This window comes from Xiphophorus hellerii, chromosome 22 (assembly GCF_003331165.1).
Source record: "Xiphophorus hellerii strain 12219 chromosome 22, Xiphophorus_hellerii-4.1, whole genome shotgun sequence".
Classification (NCBI taxonomy): Eukaryota; Metazoa; Chordata; class Actinopteri; order Cyprinodontiformes; family Poeciliidae; genus Xiphophorus; species Xiphophorus hellerii.
Window position 1 is genome coordinate 3,745,069 of NC_045693.1, and position 22,180 is coordinate 3,767,248.

The 22,180-nt window shown below is 40.4% G+C and overlaps 1 protein-coding gene across 12 annotated transcripts in view; it reads left to right on the forward strand.

The window, feature by feature from the left end:
• sorbs1 (sorbin and SH3 domain containing 1) overlaps window positions 1–22,180 on the forward strand; it is a 72,334-nt gene that overhangs the window by 6,814 nt on the left and 43,340 nt on the right. For 9 of the 12 annotated variants that reach the window (XR_004337643.1, XR_004337644.1, XM_032552546.1 and 6 more), the window contains exons 2-10: window positions 8,379–8,415; window positions 8,549–8,632; window positions 10,449–10,559; window positions 11,955–12,058; window positions 12,149–12,290; window positions 12,445–12,474; window positions 16,369–16,505; window positions 19,836–19,896; window positions 19,996–20,070. Coding sequence is in view for 10 of the 12 variants with exons in the window: in XM_032552546.1 (XP_032408437.1) it covers window positions 8,599–8,632; window positions 10,449–10,559; window positions 11,955–12,058; window positions 12,149–12,290; window positions 12,445–12,474; window positions 16,369–16,505; window positions 19,836–19,896; window positions 19,996–20,070 (694 nt within the window). In the remaining 2 variants the exon portion in view is untranslated. The remainder of the gene's footprint in view (window positions 1–8,378; window positions 8,416–8,548; window positions 8,633–10,448; window positions 10,560–11,954; window positions 12,059–12,148; window positions 12,291–12,444; window positions 12,475–16,368; window positions 16,506–19,835; window positions 19,897–19,995; window positions 20,071–22,180) is intronic. The other 3 variants (XM_032552547.1, XM_032552549.1, XM_032552548.1) reach the window with 3 other exon arrangements.

Consider the following 22,180-nt stretch of genomic DNA (forward strand, 5'->3'; position numbering starts at 1 on the left):
TCAAAACCATTTTATTAATACCAATGGGAAATTAAATGTTGGTGTAACTCATTAATTCTCCAAAGAGTTATTGTGATGGCTGTTGGAAGGAAAGCTCTTCTGCAGCGGTCTGCTAAGTGAAGTGGAGTTTCACAAATCAGAAAAAGGTTTCACAAATCCCAAACATGGTTCTAAATATTCTGCTATTAGAGCAGAATAATCCAGTCCAGGTTTGAAGAGTCAAGGTGTTGCAGTTTTTAAACTAGAGTCGATTAAAGATGCGGAAGGAAGTGAAAAATTAGGTGGAATCGCCCTTTAGCCATTTCCCAAATCTGAAGCTAGAATCAGAAACCAACTTCAGCTTCGTCTTCATGTTGAGCTTATTTGCGGTTGGCAAACAGCTATTAGTTGGTATTAAGTCGCACACTAATAACCCAAATCAGCCGATCACAAACTAAATCAGCTGTTTCCTCCAAAACTCAGGCTTACTGTTGTTGTTTGTCCGAAACTAAAATGGCCACAGTGAGAAAATTTAGCAGTTTGACGTCATTGATGAGAGCCGTTTGAATTAATTGACAATTATAAGTCGAACTGTTTGCATTCCTGAGCCCAGAGTTGTTTTGTAATAACTAGTTGCATTGGCCCAGTTACATTTACTTGGGTAAAGTTTTGAAAAAAAAACAACTTTTAGAAGCAAATATTGCTACTCTTATTTAAATGAGAGTAGCAATATTTTTACTCAAGTAAGAGTTGCAGAGAAATTCTGGATTTTCTTCCCACTGAATGAAAAACAAACATGTTTTAACCAAAAATTCACCAGACACAGAAACATACCTGCAGTTTTTGTTAAAGTTAATTTGGAAATATGTGTCTTTTGTTACTTTGTAATTTTGTTGTTTATTGCTTCTTTTTATTTTAGTTCTTAAAATACTAGAATTTTCACAGAACTTTATATTTGGTCCATAAATTACAATTTGATCAGTTACTCAGAACTTGAGTCGCCTTTTTACCAAATACTTTCTACTCTTACCTGAGTATTTCTTGGACGGCTACTTCTTACTTTTGCTTGAGTAGAAATATGTTGAAGTAGTTCTAGAAATATGTTGAAGTAGTTCTAGAAATATGTTGAAGTAGTTCTAGAAATATGTTGAAGTAGTTCTAGAAATATGCTGAAGTAGTTCTAGAAATATGTTGAAGTAGTTCTAGAAATATGTTGAAGTAGTTCTACTTTTACTTGAGGACAGTTTTTGGGTGCTCTGCCCTCCTCTGCCTGTGCCTGACTTTTTCTTCATTTTGAACTTTTCACTGTGAACCCTCTAAAGAGAGTGGAGAGCTACTTAGATATTCAGTTCAGTGTTTATCCTCTCTCTTGGACTGCAGCCTGGAGCATTTGCTCTGGAGGATTCATCACTTTCTGTAAACTGTCGGCTCATTGGGATTCTTTTGGTGTTGCCTCTGAAAGCCGAGCATGCAAGCTGCAAGCAGGCTGGAAGAGAAAGTTTGATGTGCGCGGCCAAGTGCGGTCCTCCGCAGGACGTTCCCTCGCCTTCGGCTAAGTGATCTCTGGGCTTATCAGCCTCTGCAAGCACTCAGGCACACGTCTTTGTTAGCAGTGGGTGGGTTTGCCTTTCCTTTAAATAGGACCTTTTATCCTGGAGTAGCAGACGTTTCTTGAAATATTTTCCTGAAATATGATGTAACTGGCTAATTAAAAACGTTCTGACTTTATGAATGTGTTGCTGATATTCTCGAAGACTTGAATATACAGATATAGGCCTGTCGTGATAACAGATTTTTCTGGAATTGTCCCAGAAGTAATTGCGATAAACGATAATATTGTTGCTTTGAGAACATTTTCAAGTAATATCATGGTAATGGCATAATAATAATTCAAGAACACTTTCTCAAAGATGAATAAACTTTAAATTCTAAGATTTAATACTGGAACTGGAAGATATTTTAATATTCAAAATAAACAAAACAACAAATAAAATGAATTATGAAGTGTCTGTAAACAAAATTGTCCTTCAAAAAAGGGCTAGTGGACACCAAAGCTCCAGACTCAAGACTTTTATCATCCAGTTTTTGGTAGAAAGAGAGAAAAACGATAAATTATTGAGCTTGTTCTAATTGTGATTAATTGATTTTATAATTTGTTTTATTTGTTGTTTTGTTTATTTATTTTGGACAATTAAAATGTCTTCCAGTTCCGTACTAGAATTTAAAGTTTATGGAATTTGTTTTGTCATTATTACTGTTATATGACGAGAAAATGGTTTCAAAACAATGTAAGCGTTTATCGCTATAACTTCTGGGACGATTTATCGCCCAGCAAAATTTGTGATTGTGACAGGCCTAATCAGATGAAAAGCAGCTGATAGAAAATATTTATCTGAAAATATGTTGAAAACCATAAAACGTGAGAAAATGTGTGAAGAACGACATTCTGGCTGTGTGTGCTGCCGTCAGCCGTACAGGTGCTTTCCTGCTCTCTGTGTCTTACATTCGCTTCCTTTGTGCTGCAGTTGTTTGAAATGAACTTCAAATAGCTTCGCCTCAGGAATGTGCAGAATCCCAGGCCGCTGCCGAGTGTGGAAGCTGTTTATGGAAGAGAGCCGGCAGCGTCGGTGGGGGTCTCTTCTCCATTAGGGGGATAAAGCTCTGCAGCGCCCCGTTCGAGCCATGTTTGGAGCTCTGGCGGTGAGATCCGAGCGCCGCGCTGCTCGGCCGTTTGTTGACAAAGCAGAAGTCAAACGGGCTTATGTAACGACCTCTCTTTAGTGCGGCGTGCGATGAGAGCTGCTTCGTGTTGACACAGCGCGGTGCGGAGGGAGCCGCTGGATGTTGCACACAGGGACCCCCTGCATGACATACATCACAGCTTCGCCTTTGTTTAGCTGTCAGAGCAAACAGCGGAAATGTGGAGGATGATTTGCTTCATTTAATGCTGTTAGAAGATATCAGCTCAGAAAAGACAGCATTTTACCTACAGACATATAAAGTAGAGACACGCCGATTAATCAATTTAAACACGATTAATCGATTTTAGAAATAATCATAAACCAATTTAGTAGTTGATTAATCGTTACCTGGAGTATACAGACTCCAAAACAGGCCAGTTCTATAATAAGCCAAAACTGTACAAAAATATAAACATTTTGCAATTAAATAAAAAAAATCTGTAAATATGTTCCTCTCAGAAATGGTAAATGGACTGATCTTATATTTTCCAGTAATTTTAACCACTCAACGCGTTTTACACTGGAACTGCAACGATTGCTGATTTCGATTTTGGCTGATACCAATTTGTTTTGTCTGAAACTTTGCCAAATATAACAAGAAAGTCGCAATATTGGTGTAACTACTGTTAACTCCAAATGTGGAGAGATGATCGGTCAATCTCTCGGTCCCATCGACATGTGTCAGGTTGAAGCTGGAATCGAACCTACAACCTTCCGATTACAAGACGACTACTCCAACCGCTGACCCTGAGAACTCCTCAAAACACAGTCTTAGCTCCACCTGGTTTAAATTCTGTTTAAAAAGTCGTATTAAGCACCTTTTTGTATCAAATTATTAATCGGTTAAACCAAAAAATAATCAACACTTCTGAACTGTACTGATGTTCAAGCAGAAACAAATATTTAACATGTTGATAGGAATATTTTTTAGCTGCAGGTGGATTCTTTCCTCCATCTGATTAATTGTTTACTTGTCAGAATAATAAATGAAATAATCAATTATTAAAATAATTGTTAGTTGCAGCCTTAATATAAAGTATTTTTACATGGGTAGTCAGTTGCTTCAGAGATTTATGTGGATGAAATGAAACTAGCTCTCCAAAGTCTACACCCTCGTTAAGATGAAATTATCTCATTATCTGAAGAAAACGATTGGGAATGTAACGCGTTATCTCAAGAAAAATCATTAGAAAATTAAATCTTGTGAAAACCATTGAGAAATAACTAATTTTCAGAGGACAATCAAGAAAAAGTACATGAGGTAAATGTCCGCTCTCTGACCTCTGACCTGTGCAAAGCGTTTCTCTCACACCAAAGTGTCCATTGGGAGTCAGAAGGACATCCAGCCGTCTGTCCTCCTCTGCCTCGTCCGTCTCCATGTCGAGTGAGAGGGAGTGGTTAGATGATGCCCTGCACAGTTGGTGAGTGGGTGCCACATTCCCAGGTGGCATGTGGTGACAGGTCTATCTGGACAGGTCTGCTGGGAAAAACAAACAGAACCTCCAAGATAGCGAGGGTCAAGGTCGGAACCGGGACGGTCCCGCCCAGACGGGACAGAAAAACCCCCCGGAGCTCCAGAAGGAGCTGATGTTCTGGCCGGAGGAGTTTCTGTGCTCATCTTCAGGTAGGAAATGTCTGCTAGCTGGCCGCTGCCTTTTGGGAGATGTTTGTTTTGGAAAGATGTTTCTGTTGGACCCGAAAGCATTCAGCAGGATGCTCCTGTTTGTTCGGGAGAGATGGCGAAAATGAGACAAAGAGCAAATTATCCGGCATCTGTTTGATTCAGCAACAAATAACTCAGCGGAGAAGTTTAATTTTCTGGCTCAGTTTGAGTAAACCTTTGAAGGTTTTTCAGTTTTATTCTGATTCAGGATTGCATGATATATCGGCACTAACATCGGTACGGGTCGATATTTGTCCGTTTCTAACATATCGGTATTGATCCGATGAATAAAACTGGGCCGATATTAACAGTTGATATTTGTTTCCTTCTTGTTGCTGGTCATGTGGTATATGTTTGGTCATGTGACAGTGAAAGTGATGCATCACAGGATTATGGGTAATTTAACTGAAGCAGAGAAGCAGTGGTGAAGTCAGGGCGTGGTCGTTTTTTTCAAGGTCGAAAGGTTAGTGAAATACATACAACATATAGAATATCTGTAAATATTGTTTATCAGCGATAACAGCAATATTAAAGGGGACGTATTATGGAAAATTCACATTTGAACACTTTTTGTACCTCCTTTTATTTTTCCACTGTTTCTAAAAACAGCCCAAGTGCTTAAAAACCAAAAAATCTCCCATTTTTGGCAATAAATGTATAAATGTTTTTTGATATAGGGAAACTGAACCCTTTCAAAAAACCTTCTGAATTTAAGAACCCAGATCAGCAGAAACTTTCCCGTTACCTAGCAACCCCAGCGACCTTCCGCCCATCACCTAGCAACCCAAACGGAACTCAGACGTTTGGTCAGCTGGTTTTAAAATCTCATTATCTAAGAATGATTTTGTGCAATAAATGTAATGAATATATTTGGTATATCCCATAAAAGTATCCTAACCTGTTCAAGGAAGCATAGAATGTCACCTTTAACATCGGGTATCAAAATCAGCCCAAATTTTTATATAGGTGACTCCCTATTTTGGATATTTTAAAAAAGGTTCCTACAAATCCATCTTTTTTAAAATTATAAAACACATTATCTATTCTCTTTCTTTGATGCATTCACTTCAGCTGTGTTTAGTCCGCTTTAATCAAACTCCAGTCCGTTTACCTAGAAAATCTGGTTCATTTGGTGAAAGGTGAATGTTCAGTTGAACTCAAAAGAATGAACTCTGGTCCGCATAAAAACCTCGGTTTTGGTTGGGTTGAAGTGAACTCTGGCGTGGTTTGAATGTATGTCAAGTGGATCGGAGACCACTCCAACAGCAGGAAGCGGATTATAGTGCAGGTAAATACATGCAAAACAAACCCGCTAGTCTGTAGCTAGCAGGAGAAATGACTTTTACCACCATCAACTTTCCTGTTTATAAATACTGACATTACATTTTGTGAACTTTACTTTATGTTGGCTGGATTCAGCTGTTTGTTCTGTCCCGAGCAGAACCAGGCAGGACGGATGGATGGCGTTCTGCTCCCCAGTGTGTCTTCCTAAAAAGGCCCTGTGGGATCTCTGCTGTCCTGTGTTTATACGGCCAACCAAACTCTGCAAGCTGTCATCGTCTTTTTATCTTCCATAAGTTGAACGGCGCTCTGCTGTAAACCCAACATCTCTGGGTTCATGTGAGGATGCAGCTGAGGAAGGAATGCCTCGTAATGTTTTATTATTTATTTAGGACATGAGATCAGGGGTGCATCGACTCTCTGGGCTGCTGGGGGTCAGGAAGCAAGTTGATTTTATTAGAGGGAGGAAAAATAAATACACTGCTGCAGATTCTCAGGGACAGCTCAGCGTGAAGGCTGAGAGTTTTTCCCCTGGAGGCCGTGTTGGAGTCGCTCCCATTTTCCCCTCGTCCACTCAGGCCTGTTGGAGGTTTCCAGCTGGAACGTCACTCCTGCAGGTTATTCGTAAACATGGAGCAGACAGAACAGCACAGCCTCACACTCACAGGAACAACAAAGTGTACGGTTATTGTTTGAAGCAGATGTCATTTTTATCTTTATTGATTACCAAAGAAGCAAATTTTACCACAAAGGACTTTAGAAAAAAGAAAAGTAAATCAGTTCACTATGATAAACACTTGAAATAAGACAAAACTGACTTACAAGAAACTTTTCAACAAGCTATATGAGCTTGTTTTAAGAAAATAACTCCTTAATATTAATGAAAAAGTTCTAGTTCCACTGGCAGGGTAACTGGCCCTGCGCCGTTACCTAGCAACGCCAGCCAAGCCCGGCCCGTTGCCTAGCAACCCAGGTCTAGTTCCATTGGCAGATTATTTACCTAAAAGCATAGAAACAAATGTCTTGTTATAAGTGTAATAATCTGCCAGAGCAACAAATACGTTTAACAATATAAAGAAATTATTGACTGAAAACAAGTTTATGTATCTTCTTGCTAAACAAATATTTTTAAGTTAGTTTGTCTCATTTGAAGTGAACTAAGATATGTTCACTAGAAACGCAACCAAAATTACTTGGTAATATTTTGTGTTTTTGCAGTGCAGTAATCTTTTATAATTAGACAGTCGCAAAAAACTTGACAATGGTTTTCATTTTGATTTCTGCATTTTCTCCAACAATAGGAGGATTTCCATCACAGTGGCATTTCTGAGCAGGTGTGATAAAGAATCATAAACAAAATTTTTCCATCCAAATTCTTTCCATGCCACTGATTTATTATATGGCCACGAATATTTCCATATTATTGCTCATTCCTCTTCTGTTTCTAAGTTGCCCTCTCTTTCCCATCTTACTTTAATATGAATTATTTTTTAATCCTGGCAGGTAATTTTGTCCGTTTTTAGTTCTGCTCTCCTGAATAAAACCCAGTTGGTGTTTTTGTGTCCATGCCTGAGTGACTCTGAGTCTCTGCACCTCGACTGGCCCGTTTCTTGGCGTTGGGAAAGAGAGCGACTCCTAAATCAGCTGAACACAAGCGGAGGCCGGCGTGTTCCTGAGCGACGGCTGTGGTGTTGCTGCTCCGCTGCATGTTTACTGCGACGTTCCTGTTTTTACTGCAGACACACATTTAAACACGGAGGAACAGATTCAAACATAACAAGACTTTAGGGCTTCTAACTGTCAGACGGCACAGAGGAAGATCAGCTCTTAAAATAATCTGCATGTAAAGAAAATACAGTTCACTCATTCAGGGGGAAAACGTCTCAAACCTTTCATGGACCAGTAATGTTTGCACAGAGTATCTAGTTACATTTACTCAACTACTTTTAATTGAGTAACGTTTTTGAAAAAATGTACTTTTAGGAATATTTCTACTACGCTGTACTTTGAGTAACTTCATTATGAAGTATTTCTGCTCTTACTTGAGTAAAATTTCTGGATTTTCTCCCCACTGAATGACAAACATGTTTTAACCAAAAATTCACCAGACACAGACACACCTGCAGTTTTTGTTAAAGTTTTATATGCTTTTTATTGAAAGAAACTGATTTTGAAAAATGTCCTTTTGTCTGAATTTTAAATTTTTTGTTACTAATATGAATTATTTTCATTTTGGTCATTAAAATACCAAACTTTCCACTTAACTTTAGATTTTGGTCCATCTGATTAGGTAATTTTTAAATATTAAATGATTGATAATTTGATGAGTTACTCTGTACTTGAGCAGATTTCTTTTACCAAATACTTTTTTACTCTTACTTGAGTAATTTTGTGTTACTTTTTACTTTTACTTGAGTAAAAATATGTTGAAGTAGTTCTACTCTTACTTGAGTAATATTTGTGGCTACTTTACTCTCCTCTGTCGATGTGCTGGATTTTATTCTCCAGTTTCGGGAGGATGTGATACAGAATCAATTTTTATTAAATTTAGTCTCAAAGATGAATTTTTCTCCAGCTGTAAATTATGAGAATCTTTTAAAACGCAGTGAAATATAAATTGGATGTGGTCGTTTTCATGCAGCTGAGCTTGTTTTATGTAGCTGCACCATTATTTCATCTCCTCTGTTTGAAGGTTTTTTCTGTTTCTCTTCCAGAGCCCTCCAGCAGAGGGCAGCACAAGCTCAACTCGCAGTAAGTCCGCCTGATTTCTCTAAAAACACGATTCCTGATTAGAGCCTGTACAGATTTCTGTTTGTAACTGTAATTATGTGATGTTTCTTAATTGAAATGTGGCCTTCTTGTTGTTTTCTGTCTGATTGTTGAGGATCGGGTCCCAGAGCAGTGAGCGCTGTCAGGATTACTCCTTTAACAACCATGAAAGGTTCTCCTGATCTGATTCCCTCCGCAGGTGATGTTTCCCTTTACTTTCTCCAAGCTCTAATACTGTAAACATTTTTATTCAATTCAAAAAATGAAGATATTGTGTGCAGAAATATAAAAAAAAAATTATTGAATATTTTATTGAAATGTCAGAATCTTGTTTTAAAAAAAGGAGAAAGTCTGTGTTGTCATGCTTTCCAATGTAGGCATGTAAAGTTTAGCAAACTGTGTGGTTAGGTTTAGAGCTGAAACGGTTAATCAGATTAATCAGTTGTTGAAATAACTAATTTAGTGATCGATTAATCTTTAACTGGAGTATATAGACTCTAATCAAGGCCATTTCCTGAAAGAACAGCACACTCAGAGCAGTAGTCCAGCCAAACTCAGCAATAACTATATTAGTTTTGCATTTAAGATTTTAATCACCATATCATTACATTGATTTTAAGTCCAGCAGAACGGACCGAGCTTTTCTCACGTTGATTTTGGAAGTATTTTTTAGCTGCAGATGCTTCTTTTGCTACCAGTGATCAAACTTTCACTAAAGTAATTATTATTCCTAAATTTTAGTCACAGACATGTTTGTTTTTTTATTTATAAAAGACATTTAATCATTTGGTTTTTTATCTATTAATGTATTTAAGTGGCACAATAAAAAAAATCTGCAAAATATGCAGATTAATCAGACAATTTTTTTCTGATTAATTGTAAAAATAATTGATTACTAAAATAATAATTGTGGAAAAGACTGTATAAAAAGCAACATTTGGTTAAGTAAGAAGTTTTATTCTAATGCAGATGACAAGCAGCATAATTTCTTCCAGGAACAGAGAACCAGTAGCAAAGATTTAATAGATCATATCTAAGATATTCTAATTAAAATGCAGCCTTATAAACTGAAATACTGACTTGAAGTTTCCCTTTATTTCCTTTGCCACTGTTGGGCTGAACCACAAAGAGCAGAAATAAAACCGGTAGCTGTTAGCTCCTCCGTTAGCGCAGAAACGGCTTCCTCTGGGTATTCTCTTGTGACGTCGCGCTTCTGCACGTAGTTGGAGTTGCTATGACAACAAGAGGCGAACCACAAGCGTAGAGCTAACTCTTCCCCTTTCCCATCTTATAAACAATATAAGTACATTACAAGTATTAATCGATTAAAATTTTTGAGTACTCTATCCACCTCTGTGTAATGCTAAGATAAATAGCAGTGATATTTACTGTAATACTTGCTGCCGAATTAGCACAGCTAGCTTAGCTAATGTAGCTCTCATCTAAAGCTAAGACAGAAATGTAGCCTACTTTCTCCCCTAGCATCTTTTAGCTAAATTTAACCGGAATCTTTATTGAGTCTGACTCACTACAGCAGTTCAAACTGGGGTCAAACTGGGGTCAAACTGAGGTCATGTTTCACAGAATCTGTGATTTTATGATCTAGTGATAATAAAGGAACTGTCCTTCTTTATATTACTAATACATCAATTCATATTTGAAATTAGTGATTAATTTGCACTTTTGATTAATAGTTACTTCTTCAATATTCTTTTTTTTCCACCAAGCTCAATAAATGCAGTTGAATTAAAGGTTGGATTTTTCCGGTTTTTCACTGAGGTCATCCTACTGCTTTAAAAAAAGACCAAAAAAATTTTTTAAGTTGTTTTACTCATCCTTACCCGAGCCTCCATCTGCTTCAGCTCAGCAGCTAACTTTGTGTTAATTAGCTTCACAGCGTTTTAATGTGATGGCCTGGTTCTAATGAGCCGGATCTATTCCAGGAACTCCCTGCAGCTTTGAAACAATCCCGGTTCTAAAGCCGCTTCGTTTTCATCGGGATGAACCTTTTTCAGATTTGGACCCGAGCAGAGTGTGCAAAGGGAAAGGCGTGGTGACCCTGAGGGCGACCCTCGTCCACATCGACGACGACGACGGCGACGAGCCGAATGTCATCGCAGCTACAAGTACGTCGGGCTTTTTCACTGCAGCTCTGTGCATGACGAAATAATATTTAGTGTGGGGCAATAATCGCATGACTGATGACATTTCATCATGTTGTAAAGAGGCTTCGCTAAGCTCTGACCCAGAGCGTTTCAGTGGATGGACCCTCAGAACCGATTGCTCATAGTTTCATGCAAATGTCAAAGAGCGTTCTTCCTGCCCACGCTGCGCTCCGGACCGCAGATCCGCTACTGTGGGCTCGTTTGTTGCTCAGAACCCTTCAGAACCGGGCTGGAAACAGGGAGATGCTTTAATTGTTGCACAGCGGGATTAAAAAGGCCACTGGAACAAACGATCTTTGCATCTGTCTGAAAAGGCTTTTTGTTCTGCTCACAAAGTTCAGAGATTGTGGGAGAATCTTTTTTTTTTTTTTTCCACTTTTCTGTGAGTGAAGCTCACCAAAGAAAAAAAAAACACACCCGGCTGAAACAGAGGACATGCAGCAGCAGCAGCAGCAGTTATCTGCAACAGCGTTTTAAAATCAGGGAGTAAATCACAGCAAAAAACTCAGAAATTTATTGAAAAAAACGCTGAAGTTTTTTGAGTTTGAAAAGTCTAATTTTTCTTACTTTTTAAATTCACCATTTGGGATTAATCTCAAAACATAAAAAAAAAAATTCTAGCAGTTTTTTGACTTTTCAGATTTAGAAATTTGCTTATTTTTTCCAGAAAAATTCTTTAGATTAATCCAAGTCAATAAATTTTTTTAGCAAATGTTTCACTTTCCAAACTCAGAAATTTTCATCCTTTCTCTAGAAAATTTTAGATTAATCTCAGAATTTGAGTTTTCTCTAGAAAATTATTGACTTTTCAAACTCAGAAACATCAGTGTGTTTCTAGAAAATTTGTGAGATTAATTTCCAATTTCTTTTTTCTATCAATTTTTCATCTTTTAAAGCTTGGAAATTTCCTTGTTTTCTCTGGAAAATTTGTGGGGTGAATCTAAAAATATCAAGAGTTTTAGAAAATCTCTGACTTTTCAAAATCTGAAATTTCCTATTTTTTCTGGAATATTTCTGAGGTTAATTTAAAAGTTTAGAGCTTCTTCTAGCAAAATTTCAGAAATTTCCAAGTTTGTTCAACAAATTTTCTGACATCAATCTAAAAATGGCTGATTTATTTCTAGCGATTTTTCCACTTTTCAAACTTAAAAATTTCTTTGTTTTTTCTATAAATGTTCAGATTTTTTGGGCAGATATTGACCTTTTTCTTGTCTTTTTCTTGTGAAATGTCCCTGATCCTCCGTTGTATTTGTCTGCTGTGGTTCACTGACATGCCACACCTTTCAGTGCCTCCCCCAGTGTTTGTCCTGCTGCAGTAGCGGCCGCCGCGCTCAGAGTGTTCTGGACTTGTTTCAGGCAGCTGGACCGGCCAGATTAATGGAGACGGATCCAGAGCAGGAGCCGAGGACGGCAGCAGCAACGCGCCTCATTTACCTCCTGAGAGCAACACCCGGTGCCAGGTAGGATCACTTCACCTCGTTTAACCTCGGCCCGCTTCTCCAGGTTTATGGAAAAATATTGTTCATTTCTGTTTTTTCTGCATTTTTTAGGCCTTTTCACCCAGAAGCATAAGCGAAAACGAAGCTGCTTCTCCTCCAGATGCTCTGCACGTTAACCCCTCGGCTCCCGGTTGTGTTTATCCCCGCACCAGTTCAGTCAACCCCACCATCGTCCTGCTGCAGCACAACAGAGGTGAGCCGCAGCAGGAGCTGCAGTTTCTGACCCATCACCAACTTGTGAGGCACGCTTGTCGTTCTGTTTCTGCGTCTCTAACCAAACTGATGCTTTCACACTTCAGCTTTGGCTGCTGAGTCACTTTTCACCGTTTGTCTCTCTCTCGCCACAGAGCAGCAAAAGAATCTGCCTCACTTCGAAGGTATGCGCTCAGGTTTCAGCAGCACATTTACTCACCGTTTTCATCAGGCAGAAACTTAGATCTTCTGCACACAGAGACAACGTGTCTACATTTGTTTTCTTAGGGGGCAAAAACTGTTGGCCAGGGGTGTCCAAAGTGCGGCCCGGGGGCCATTTCTGTCCCTCTGTAGGATTTTGTGTGGCCCCCTGATCTCCCCCTGACCTCAATGCAAGCTTTATTTCATCTTGTAGAGCAAAATTTTCTACAGAGAAAAACATCTTTAAAAAATATCAAGACGTTTCTGCATTCATCTTGATTTTGGAGTAACTAAACACAGACCTGCTTTTACTAAATGCAAAGCATTCAGACCAAATAAGGAGATAATCAAACCAAAAAGTGAGAAACCTGTTTTACAATGCAATCATGCAAAACCTTTTCTAGGTTTTGTATTTACAACTATTTAAAGTGTTACTTTAGTTTATTGAGCAGATAAAAAAGGCACAAAAAGTTTCTTTTAAATAACTTTTGTCCCCCCCACCCCAAGTTCTTTCAATGTAATGATTTTGGCTCTAAAAAGACTAAAATTGCAATTTCCTCTAAATTCACTTCAATATTAGATAATAATGAACAAAACTGGAAAAACACAAATAAAACACATGGATCTGTTTAGCATGTTTAAGTTTGTTTGTTACTGTTGTTTATGACACGCTAGCTGCACGATTAGCCTGTTTAGCTTAGCATAGCTAGCTGTATGCGACTCTATTTTTAGTGCCGTTATTGAACCACTATAAACTACAAATTGCAAACAACTGTTTAATTATCTGGCACTAGAGATGGAAATGATCTTGTAATGTTAATTAATATGTGATGCCCTGTTTTTAAAAAAAATTAAAGTGAAGCAATCAACAAGAAAAACATACAGTATATATTTTAATGCCTGCTGTAAAAGGCCTATCACCGTAACACATTTTGCTGGACGATAAATTGTCCCAGAAGTTATTGTGATAAACGATAATATTGTCGTTTAGAGACCATTTTTATGTAATATTAAGGTAATAATGCAGGAACACATCATCGAAGATGAAATTAAATTCTGATTAACATTTGATACCGGAACTGGAAAACATCTTAAATCCAAAATAAATAAACAAAAACAACAAATAAAATGAACTATGAAGTTTCTATAAACAAAATTGTCCTTCAACAATTGGGCTAGTTGAGACCAAAGCACCCGACTGAAGAGTTTTATCATCTGGTTTTTCATAGAAAGAGGGAGAAAAATAGAAAAACAATAAATCATGCAAATGGAAATTATTTAAATTTATGATGCGATTAATTGATTTATTGTAAAAGAAGAAAAGGAGAATTTCTGTCATCTGCTGACATGGAGTGTGAACAGAAACTCTAATCTATGAACGACATGATGTAAACATCTGATGGCTCTGCTGACCAATCAGGTTTCATGTGTTCATTTGCATCAGAATCAGTTTTATTCACCATGTTTCTGCACATAAACAAGGAATTTGGTTTCATTTCCACTTTTCTCCTGAAGAAGACATTCCTTCTCTTCATGCTAGCGTGTGTCAGTGGTATTAGCCAACTACTGAATATTTGTTCCTCAGCTTCGGTGAGACAAAAGCAGGAAAACTGTTGGAACGATTTGAGTTGGTTTGAGGACACAGAGTTTATGCCAGTTTGTTGGATTTGAGGCTGCGTGGCTGCAGACCAGACAGGATGCTCACCTGGGAAACATTTGGCGCCAGAATGCATTGTGGGAATAAAACCAGCTGACAGAGGCAGAGTGATGCTGGAAACCGGCCGAGGGTCACATTCACATTCCCCACCTACTGAACAATTGTTGGAGCCAGCGGCGCCTGAGGAAGGCAGCAAGGACATTTGTACAGTTTGATGATGATGATGATGATCATCATCATCATCATGACTTTTCTAATCCCCCACAGATTGGGTTAGCATACACGTATGTCTGCAGGGCTGAAGCTAATGATTGCTTTAGTAATTGATTAATCGATTACTATTTGATTAATTGGATAAAACTTGGCACATTCTGCAGGTTTTTTATTTAACCCTTTAATCCTTTTTATACAATTTTAGAAATACATTGCTAAATTAGTTGTATAAAATGAAAAATGAAATGGAAAAATCTGTGGCATATGCTTTTTCTTATCCGAATAATCGATTATTTGTCAGAATAATCGATAGATTAAAAGTTTTGTTTGTTTCCTCCGTTTTCTCTTGGGTTTTGTTTTATAAACAGTCAGTGTGGAATCTCCTGTGAGTGTTTTTGCCAACTTAAGATCAGATTGAAAGATGAGATTATTTCTGCGATGTCCTGACATGTGAAAGCCCAGAACTGAGAGGTTCTGTTTGCTTTCACACAGAGGCATCGCCATTCTGATTGTAGCGTCCATGTTGGACGACATGAACACAGAAACATTTCTCACATATCCACCGTATTAAACCGCCATAATGTGCCTCATTCACACTCCTATGATAACAGTTACTGTCATGCAGACTCCTGCACAGCTGTGAAATAGTTAAAAAGTTCTGCAGTCATGCTTCATTTATTCTCCTCATTGCAACAGTTTGGACTTGTGACAACAATCATCACATTATAGTTGTATATTTAGTTTAATTGCAGGTTCTGTAATTAATTAATCACATTTTAACTGAAAATTAAAAACAAAATAAGCAACATTTTCTATCTTGAAGCCCTTTTTCCTGCTGAATTATTGAATAAATAGACATATAAGCTCAATAACGATATTTGTTGTTTTTCATCTGTTACCTGAGTGAAGTCGGTTCCCCTTTTTGTCAAATCTAACAAAATTTGTGTCAGACATTTGTGCAGCAAAAATTTTAAAGATATTACTAAATGTTTCTGGAGGTCATACAAGGTCAACCAGCGCCAATTTTATTGCACTTGGTGCACCAAAAAAGTGATTGATTAATTATTTGCTAGAGTATATAATTTATTTTAAAAGGTCTGATATGTCTTCAAATCAGACATTTTTGGTGTCAATCAACTTGACTACATTTTTGCAGCTTTTTTTTGTTTGTGCTGCTTTTGCTTTGATTATATTAATAAAAGTTTAAAGGTCAAAAGGTCAACCAGCCCCCCCAACATTAGTCCAATCCAACAAAATTGGTAAATGTCTGTGGTACGTTTGTACCCATTTTTGTTTGTGCCGCTATCATTTTAAAGATACTATTAAATAAAGTTTCCAGAGGTCACCAGAGGTCAGCTGCCCATACTCTGACCTCTGACCCCATACTCACATGCACAATATCAAACAAATTTGATGCGAATGAACTGGGCTACATTTGTGCTGCTTTTGCTTCAAAGATATTGATAATGACCTCTGGTGACCTCTGGATCTTTTTTATTAACATCTGTAACACGATCGCGGCACAAACATACCACAAAACATTTGATAGATTTGAAGACGGTCCGCTTCATTCTGGTAGCTAAACAGAGTGAAGCTGGTGGAATCAACTGACTCACTCACTCTTTGGTTCCCTAGCAACACGCTCATTCTTTGGTTGCCTAGCAACGACCTGTTGAGTAACATGCACAGCAGCAGTTTAATGTTTCGCCACTTTGCTTAAAAATAACTGATATTAAAAACAAAAAAAACCCTGATCAGCAGTTATCAGTATTGGCTGATACGAAACTCTCATAATGTGATCCCATATAAGCGTATAAAAATTATTTTTATTGGTGAGGCTAAATTTAGAGTTAAATCATTAGAATTAACAGAAAAAAATGTCAGCTTGGAGTGAATCTAACAATTTACTGAAACTGTCTCTGGTCTGCATGAGGTCCTTGGTTTGTCTGTCGCCTTAATGTTTCTCTCCTCTGTGTTCTGTTCTGTTCTGGTCTGCTGTGCTTTTCAGAGCCGGCCCCAGACAAAGGCCCCGATCCCAGCAGGGACTGTGTGAGTCCCGGCTCCGACATGGACGGGACGAGGCTGCGGCTGTCGCTGCACTCCCCCGTCCGCGGCCCCATAAGCAAACCCATTGTGCCTGTTCGGGTGAGCAACCACAGCCTCTGTCTGATGGAGACAGATTTACTCACTACGGACTAATAAAGACCGCTCTGTTCACAGAAACCACATTTTCTTTACTCCTCTGTGGAAAACAGACATATTTCCATCAGGGTTACCAGTTAATCTTCTGTTATTGATGACTGCACTGCAAAAACACAAAATCTTACCAAGCATTTTTGGTCTTGTTTATAGTGTAAAATATTTTGGGGTGATGGGGAGGAAGCTAACTTTAAAGTAATTTTTATCAATTTAAGCTAGGTTGTTTAAGTTAATAAATCCTTCATATTGATGACAAAGTTCTAGTCCCACTTTTAGCAAAGGAAAAATGTCTTGTTATAATTTATTGCAATAAATCAATTAATCACAAGATAAATTAAAACCAAGTCTAAACCATTTGCATGATTTATTGTTTTTCTCATAATTTGTTTTATTTGTTGTTTCTATTGTTTGTTGATTTATTTTTGATATTTAAAATACTTTCCTGTTCCAGCGTTAAATGTTCATTAGAATTTAAAATTAATTGATCTTTGACTATGTATTCTTATGCTATTAAAATTATACTGTCATGAAGTGCGGGTGGTGAGAACGGTGAGGCAAACGCAGATGGAACCAGGTTAGATGAATAATGATGAATTTAATGGATAAACTCAGTCCAACAACGAACAGCAGGAACATGGACACACTGACGACGAATAAGCTAACATTGACGAGGACCCGACGAGGAACAAAGAACACAGGTGGAGTTAAATACACGGGAGGGTAATCACAGAGACGAGACACACCTGGGAACAATCAAGGGGAGGACAGGACAACGAAGAGACTTACGGACACAGAAACTCTAAATAAACACAGAAAAACACAGATCCTGACAGTACCCCCCCCTCAAGGGCGGCTACCAGACGCCCACAAAACAAAAACACAACAAGGGTGGGCGGAGGGGCGCTGGACGGGGGGCCAGAGTCCAGAAAAAACAAAAAACAACCCACCATTGTGGGCGGAAACACAGGAAGGGCCAAGAGTCCAAAAACAACAAAAAACTACCCACAGGGTGGGCGGAGGCAAAGGAGGCGGGAACCACGGAGGTGGTCTGGCGGTCGTCCGCGGCGGCGGGAACCACGGAGGTGGTCCGGCGGTCGACCGCGGCGCAGGAGGCGGGAACCACGGAGGCGGTCCGGCGGCCGTCCGCGGCGCTGGAGGCGGGAACCACGGAGGCGGGGACCACGGAGGCGGTCCGGCGGCCGTCCGCGGCGCTGGAGGCGGGAACCCCGGAGGCGGGAACCACGGAGGCGGTCCGGCGGCCGTCCGCGGCGCTGGAGGCGGGAACCACGGAGGCGGTCCGGCGGCCGTCCGCGGCGCTGGAGGCGGGAACCCCGGAGGCGGAACCCCGGAGGCGGGACCCCTGGAGGCGGTCCAGCGGCCGTCCGCGGCCCAGGAGGTGGCGATGATGAGCCCCCCGAGGCAGAGTCTCTGGTGGAGCACAGAGAGTCGGGGTCTCGGGGGGAACACTGGGGGTCAGAGTCTCGGGTGGAACACTGGGGGTCAGAGTCTCGGGTGGAACACTGGGGGTCAGAGTCTCGGGTGGAACACTGGGGGTCAGAGTCTCGGGTGGAATGCAGGGGGTCTCGGTCTCGGGTGGAATGCAGGGAGTCTCAGTCTCTGGAGGAACGCAGGGAGTCAGAGTCAGAACGCAGGGAGTCAGAGTCGGAACGCAGGGAGTCTCTGGAGGAACGCAGAGAGTCTCGGAAGGAATGCAGAGAGTCTCGGAAGGAACGCTGGGGGTCTGGGTCTTGGAAGGAACACTGGGAGTCTCGGAAGGAACACTGGGAGTCTCGGAAGGAACACTGGGAGTCTCGGAAGGTGCGCCGGCTGGAACGCCGGCTGATTCGGCCTCGGGTGCGCCGGCTGGAACGCCGGCTGGAACGCCGGCTGATTCGGCCTCGGGTGCGCCTGCTGGAGGTGAGCCGGAGCGGAGCCTCGGGGCCGGCTGCGGAGGCGAGCCGGAGCGAAGCCTGGGAACCGGCTGCGGGGGCGAGCCGGAGCGAAGCCTGGGAACCGGCTGCGGGGGCGAGCCGGAGCGAAGCCTGGGAACCGGCAGCGGGGGCGAGCCGGAGCGAAGCCTGGGAACCGGCAGCGGAGGCGAGCCGGAGCGAAGCCTTGGAAACGGCTGCGGGGGCGAGCCACAGCGAAGCCTTGGAAACGGCTGCGGGGGCGAGCCGGAGCGGAGCCTGGGAACCAGCAGCGGAGGTGACCCGGAGCGAAGCCTGGGAAACGGCTGCGGGTCCGGAAAGCGACGAGGGCCGGGTCTGCCGGCGGCTCACGTCGCTGTCTCCGAGCTGGCAGCGGAGGTGGCGGCTCCGGAAAGCGACGAGGGGCCGGGTCTGCCGGCGGCTCACGCCGCTGTCTCCGGGCAGACAGCGGAGGAAGTGGCTCCGGAAAGCGACGAGGGGCCGGGTCCACCGGCGGCTCACGTCGCTGACTTCCCGGACGGAGGAATCGACGGGGGCCGAATCCGGGGGGTGCCAACACCAGTCTTGTCCCCCGGAATAGCTCCCGCTGCAGGTCGGCGAGGGCTTCAGCTAGCTCCCTCTCCTCCCTGCCAGATCTCCGCCTCCCTCCGCTCTGCCTTTTTGGAGGGAACCGCACTCCAGCTGGGTCCATTTTTTAGCAGCCTCACCGTTCGGTATGGTCGGGTCCTTCTGTCATGAAGTGCGGGTGGTGAGAACGGTGAGGCAAACGCAGATGGAACCAGGTTAGATGAATAATGATGAATTTAATGGATAAACTCAGTCCAACAACGAACAGCAGGAACATGGACACACTGACGACGAATAAGCTAACATTGACGAGGACCCGACGAGGAACAAAGAACACAGGTGGAGTTAAATACACGGGAGGGTAATCACAGAGACGAGACACACCTGGGAACAATCAAGGGGAGGACAGGACAACGAAGAGACTTACGGACACAGAAACTCTAAATAAACACAGAAAAACACAGATCCTGACATATACTACTTGAAAATGGTCACAAAACAACAATATTATCATTTTACTATCGCAAAATGTTACGTTGCAGGCCTAGTTATATGTGAAATAATGGAATCAGTACTTTTTCATCAATATTAAGGATTTATTAACTTAAAACAAACCAAAAAGTTGCTTGTAAGTTAGTTTTGTCTTATTTCAAGTGCCCAAAAATATTTTCACTAGAAATTACAGAAAATACCTGTTAATATTTGTGTTTTTGCAGTGTGTTCTGATTATCACTGTAATCTCTACATGATCTGTTTCTAATTTCTCACATTTTAATTTCAGAACACTGAAAAGTCCAAGGACTGGTATAAGACCATGTTCAAACAGATCCATAAATTACCCGGTAAGTCTGTTTTTCTGAGCCGGAGTCGTCAGTTGGGTGTCCCTGTGGCCGTCCAGCGTGTGTCCCTGTCCCTCATGTCCTCTGTCTCACTGTGCTCAGAGCCTTTTGAGGAAAACCCCTACCGCCCCACCTACATTTTCCCCGAGACCTTTGACATTCGCATGACCCCAAAAGGTACCGATGGCGGCAGCCGCGCTCTCATTGGCTTTTACTAATCTGCAGCCATCTTCAGCTCCGGTTCCTCCAGTCTGCAGAAACACAGAAACGGGCTAACAAAAATTTTTCTGGTGTTTGTCCAAACCTCAGAGCCTCCAGCCACATTTGGAAATAATCATTAAACTGATTCAATGCGGCTGGAGGAGGATCAGCAAGGCTTTTTTAAAATTTCAGGTAAATTTGGACATAAACGTTCAAATTTCAGTAAACGTAAGCTAATGTTGTAGTTTTCCTGTTAACCCAAATGTTTTAGTTTGTGATATGTAAGAATTCATAATTACTTTTTAAAAAATTGGGTATTTTTTACTATATTTCTCATAAACGCAATGCATGTTGGTAGGTTATGGTGAAATCAAGTTTATAAACAAAATATACGAAGATAATGTGAACAATATACGTTTTTATATTAGCATAAGATCTTTACTGAAACAAACATGATTAGCTTCTGCTCCACTGTTTACTATATTAGCAGGAGCTAACACCGTTAGCAGGAGAGAGCGAACACCATAAGAAAGAGCTAACACCGTTAGCGGGAGCTAACACCGTTAGCAGGAGCTAACAGCGGTTAGCAGGAGCTAAAGCAAAATCAAAACAAATGTGAAGATAATAAATGGATGTTTAAAGTGAAAATTAACCGTCTCTAGCTCTTTTTATAGCTCTCCATCTTAATAGGTGAGAAAATATTTTGATCCATGTTTACCGTAAACAGCTTTACTTGGAGCTTGTTGCTCTCCTCTCTGGTTAGCATTCCTGAGTTGCAGCCGCACAAACACCAGATTTTCTTTCCCCTCTTCCTCCGTTTGGTCCTCATCATCTTATTTCTGCTTGTCGTTTCTGTGTTAACTTGTATTTCAATTTCTGGTTCAAATGGAAAGGACTGAATATTTTTCACTGATCAAAAATTACTGTTCTGGCTGGACGGAGCTAGCTGTGTAGCACCTAGCATGCGTCATCTGCCTTGGATGCTTTGCAGCATGAACAACACAGCGATGTCCAAATGACAATATTTAATTTAAATTCATCAAAACTAATCAGCCTGCAGGTTCTGCTGTGTTTTTAGTCTGTTGTTGCAACTAACCGAGGTTGTTGTTGGACATCCAGTGTTTGGAGGGACATCCTGAGTACAAAATGAGAATAAATATCTTAATTTAACGAGGAAAACAAATTTGATTTCATTGTTGAATATTTCAAAACATCGGCAGTGACTAACTCAAATTTTCTTTGCTATTGTTTTACTCCTCCATCATTGTGATTTTCCCACCATCTTCTGAAAACCTTGATACTTGAAAAGGTCACAAACAGTTACTGTTCCTTTAAGAACCGTTTTTTAATTAGTAAAATCTCTTTAATGAGCTTCCCAAACCTAAAGCCTGCACAATCAAGATTATTTCTTTGCAGAATTAGATAAAGTTCATATTACGTTTATATTTTTGTTTTTGTTAAAACTTCATATATTTCTATGACGGCGTATTGGGGCTATTGTAGGTAGAAAAAAATATAAAAAGAGGAGTAAATTTCTGGTAAAAAAAAAATAAAAATTTCCAAGAAAATACTCATAAATTTAGGAAATTACAGAGTTTCTAAAGTTGAACATTTGCAAAAAGAAAAAAAAATCCAAAAAATGTTTTTAAAAAAACACTAGAAATTTCTGAGATGGAAATTTTTCTCAAAAATTTCTGAGATTATTCTAAAAGTTTTAGTTTTTTCTAGCAAATTTTCAACTTTTGAAACTCAGAAATTTGCAAGTTTTTTCTAGAAAATTTCTGTGATTAATCTTAAATAATTTTTTGGGGGTGGAAATTTACTCAACTCGTTTTTTTGCTGTCTGCAGTAGAGGTTGAACCAATTAGTCGACTAGTCGACTGGTCGACTAGTCGACTCTAGGACGTCTCGCGAGTTTTTACATTTCATGTCGACTAGTCGCAGTCATGTGATTGCCTGTGGTGACAGCCTGTGCTGATCTGACAGCACAGTATACGTCACAAGACACAAGAAAAATAAGTTAATACATTAGTTTAAATGATATGTAGATGGATGCATATTTGTGGTTTTACAGTGTTTTTAAAAG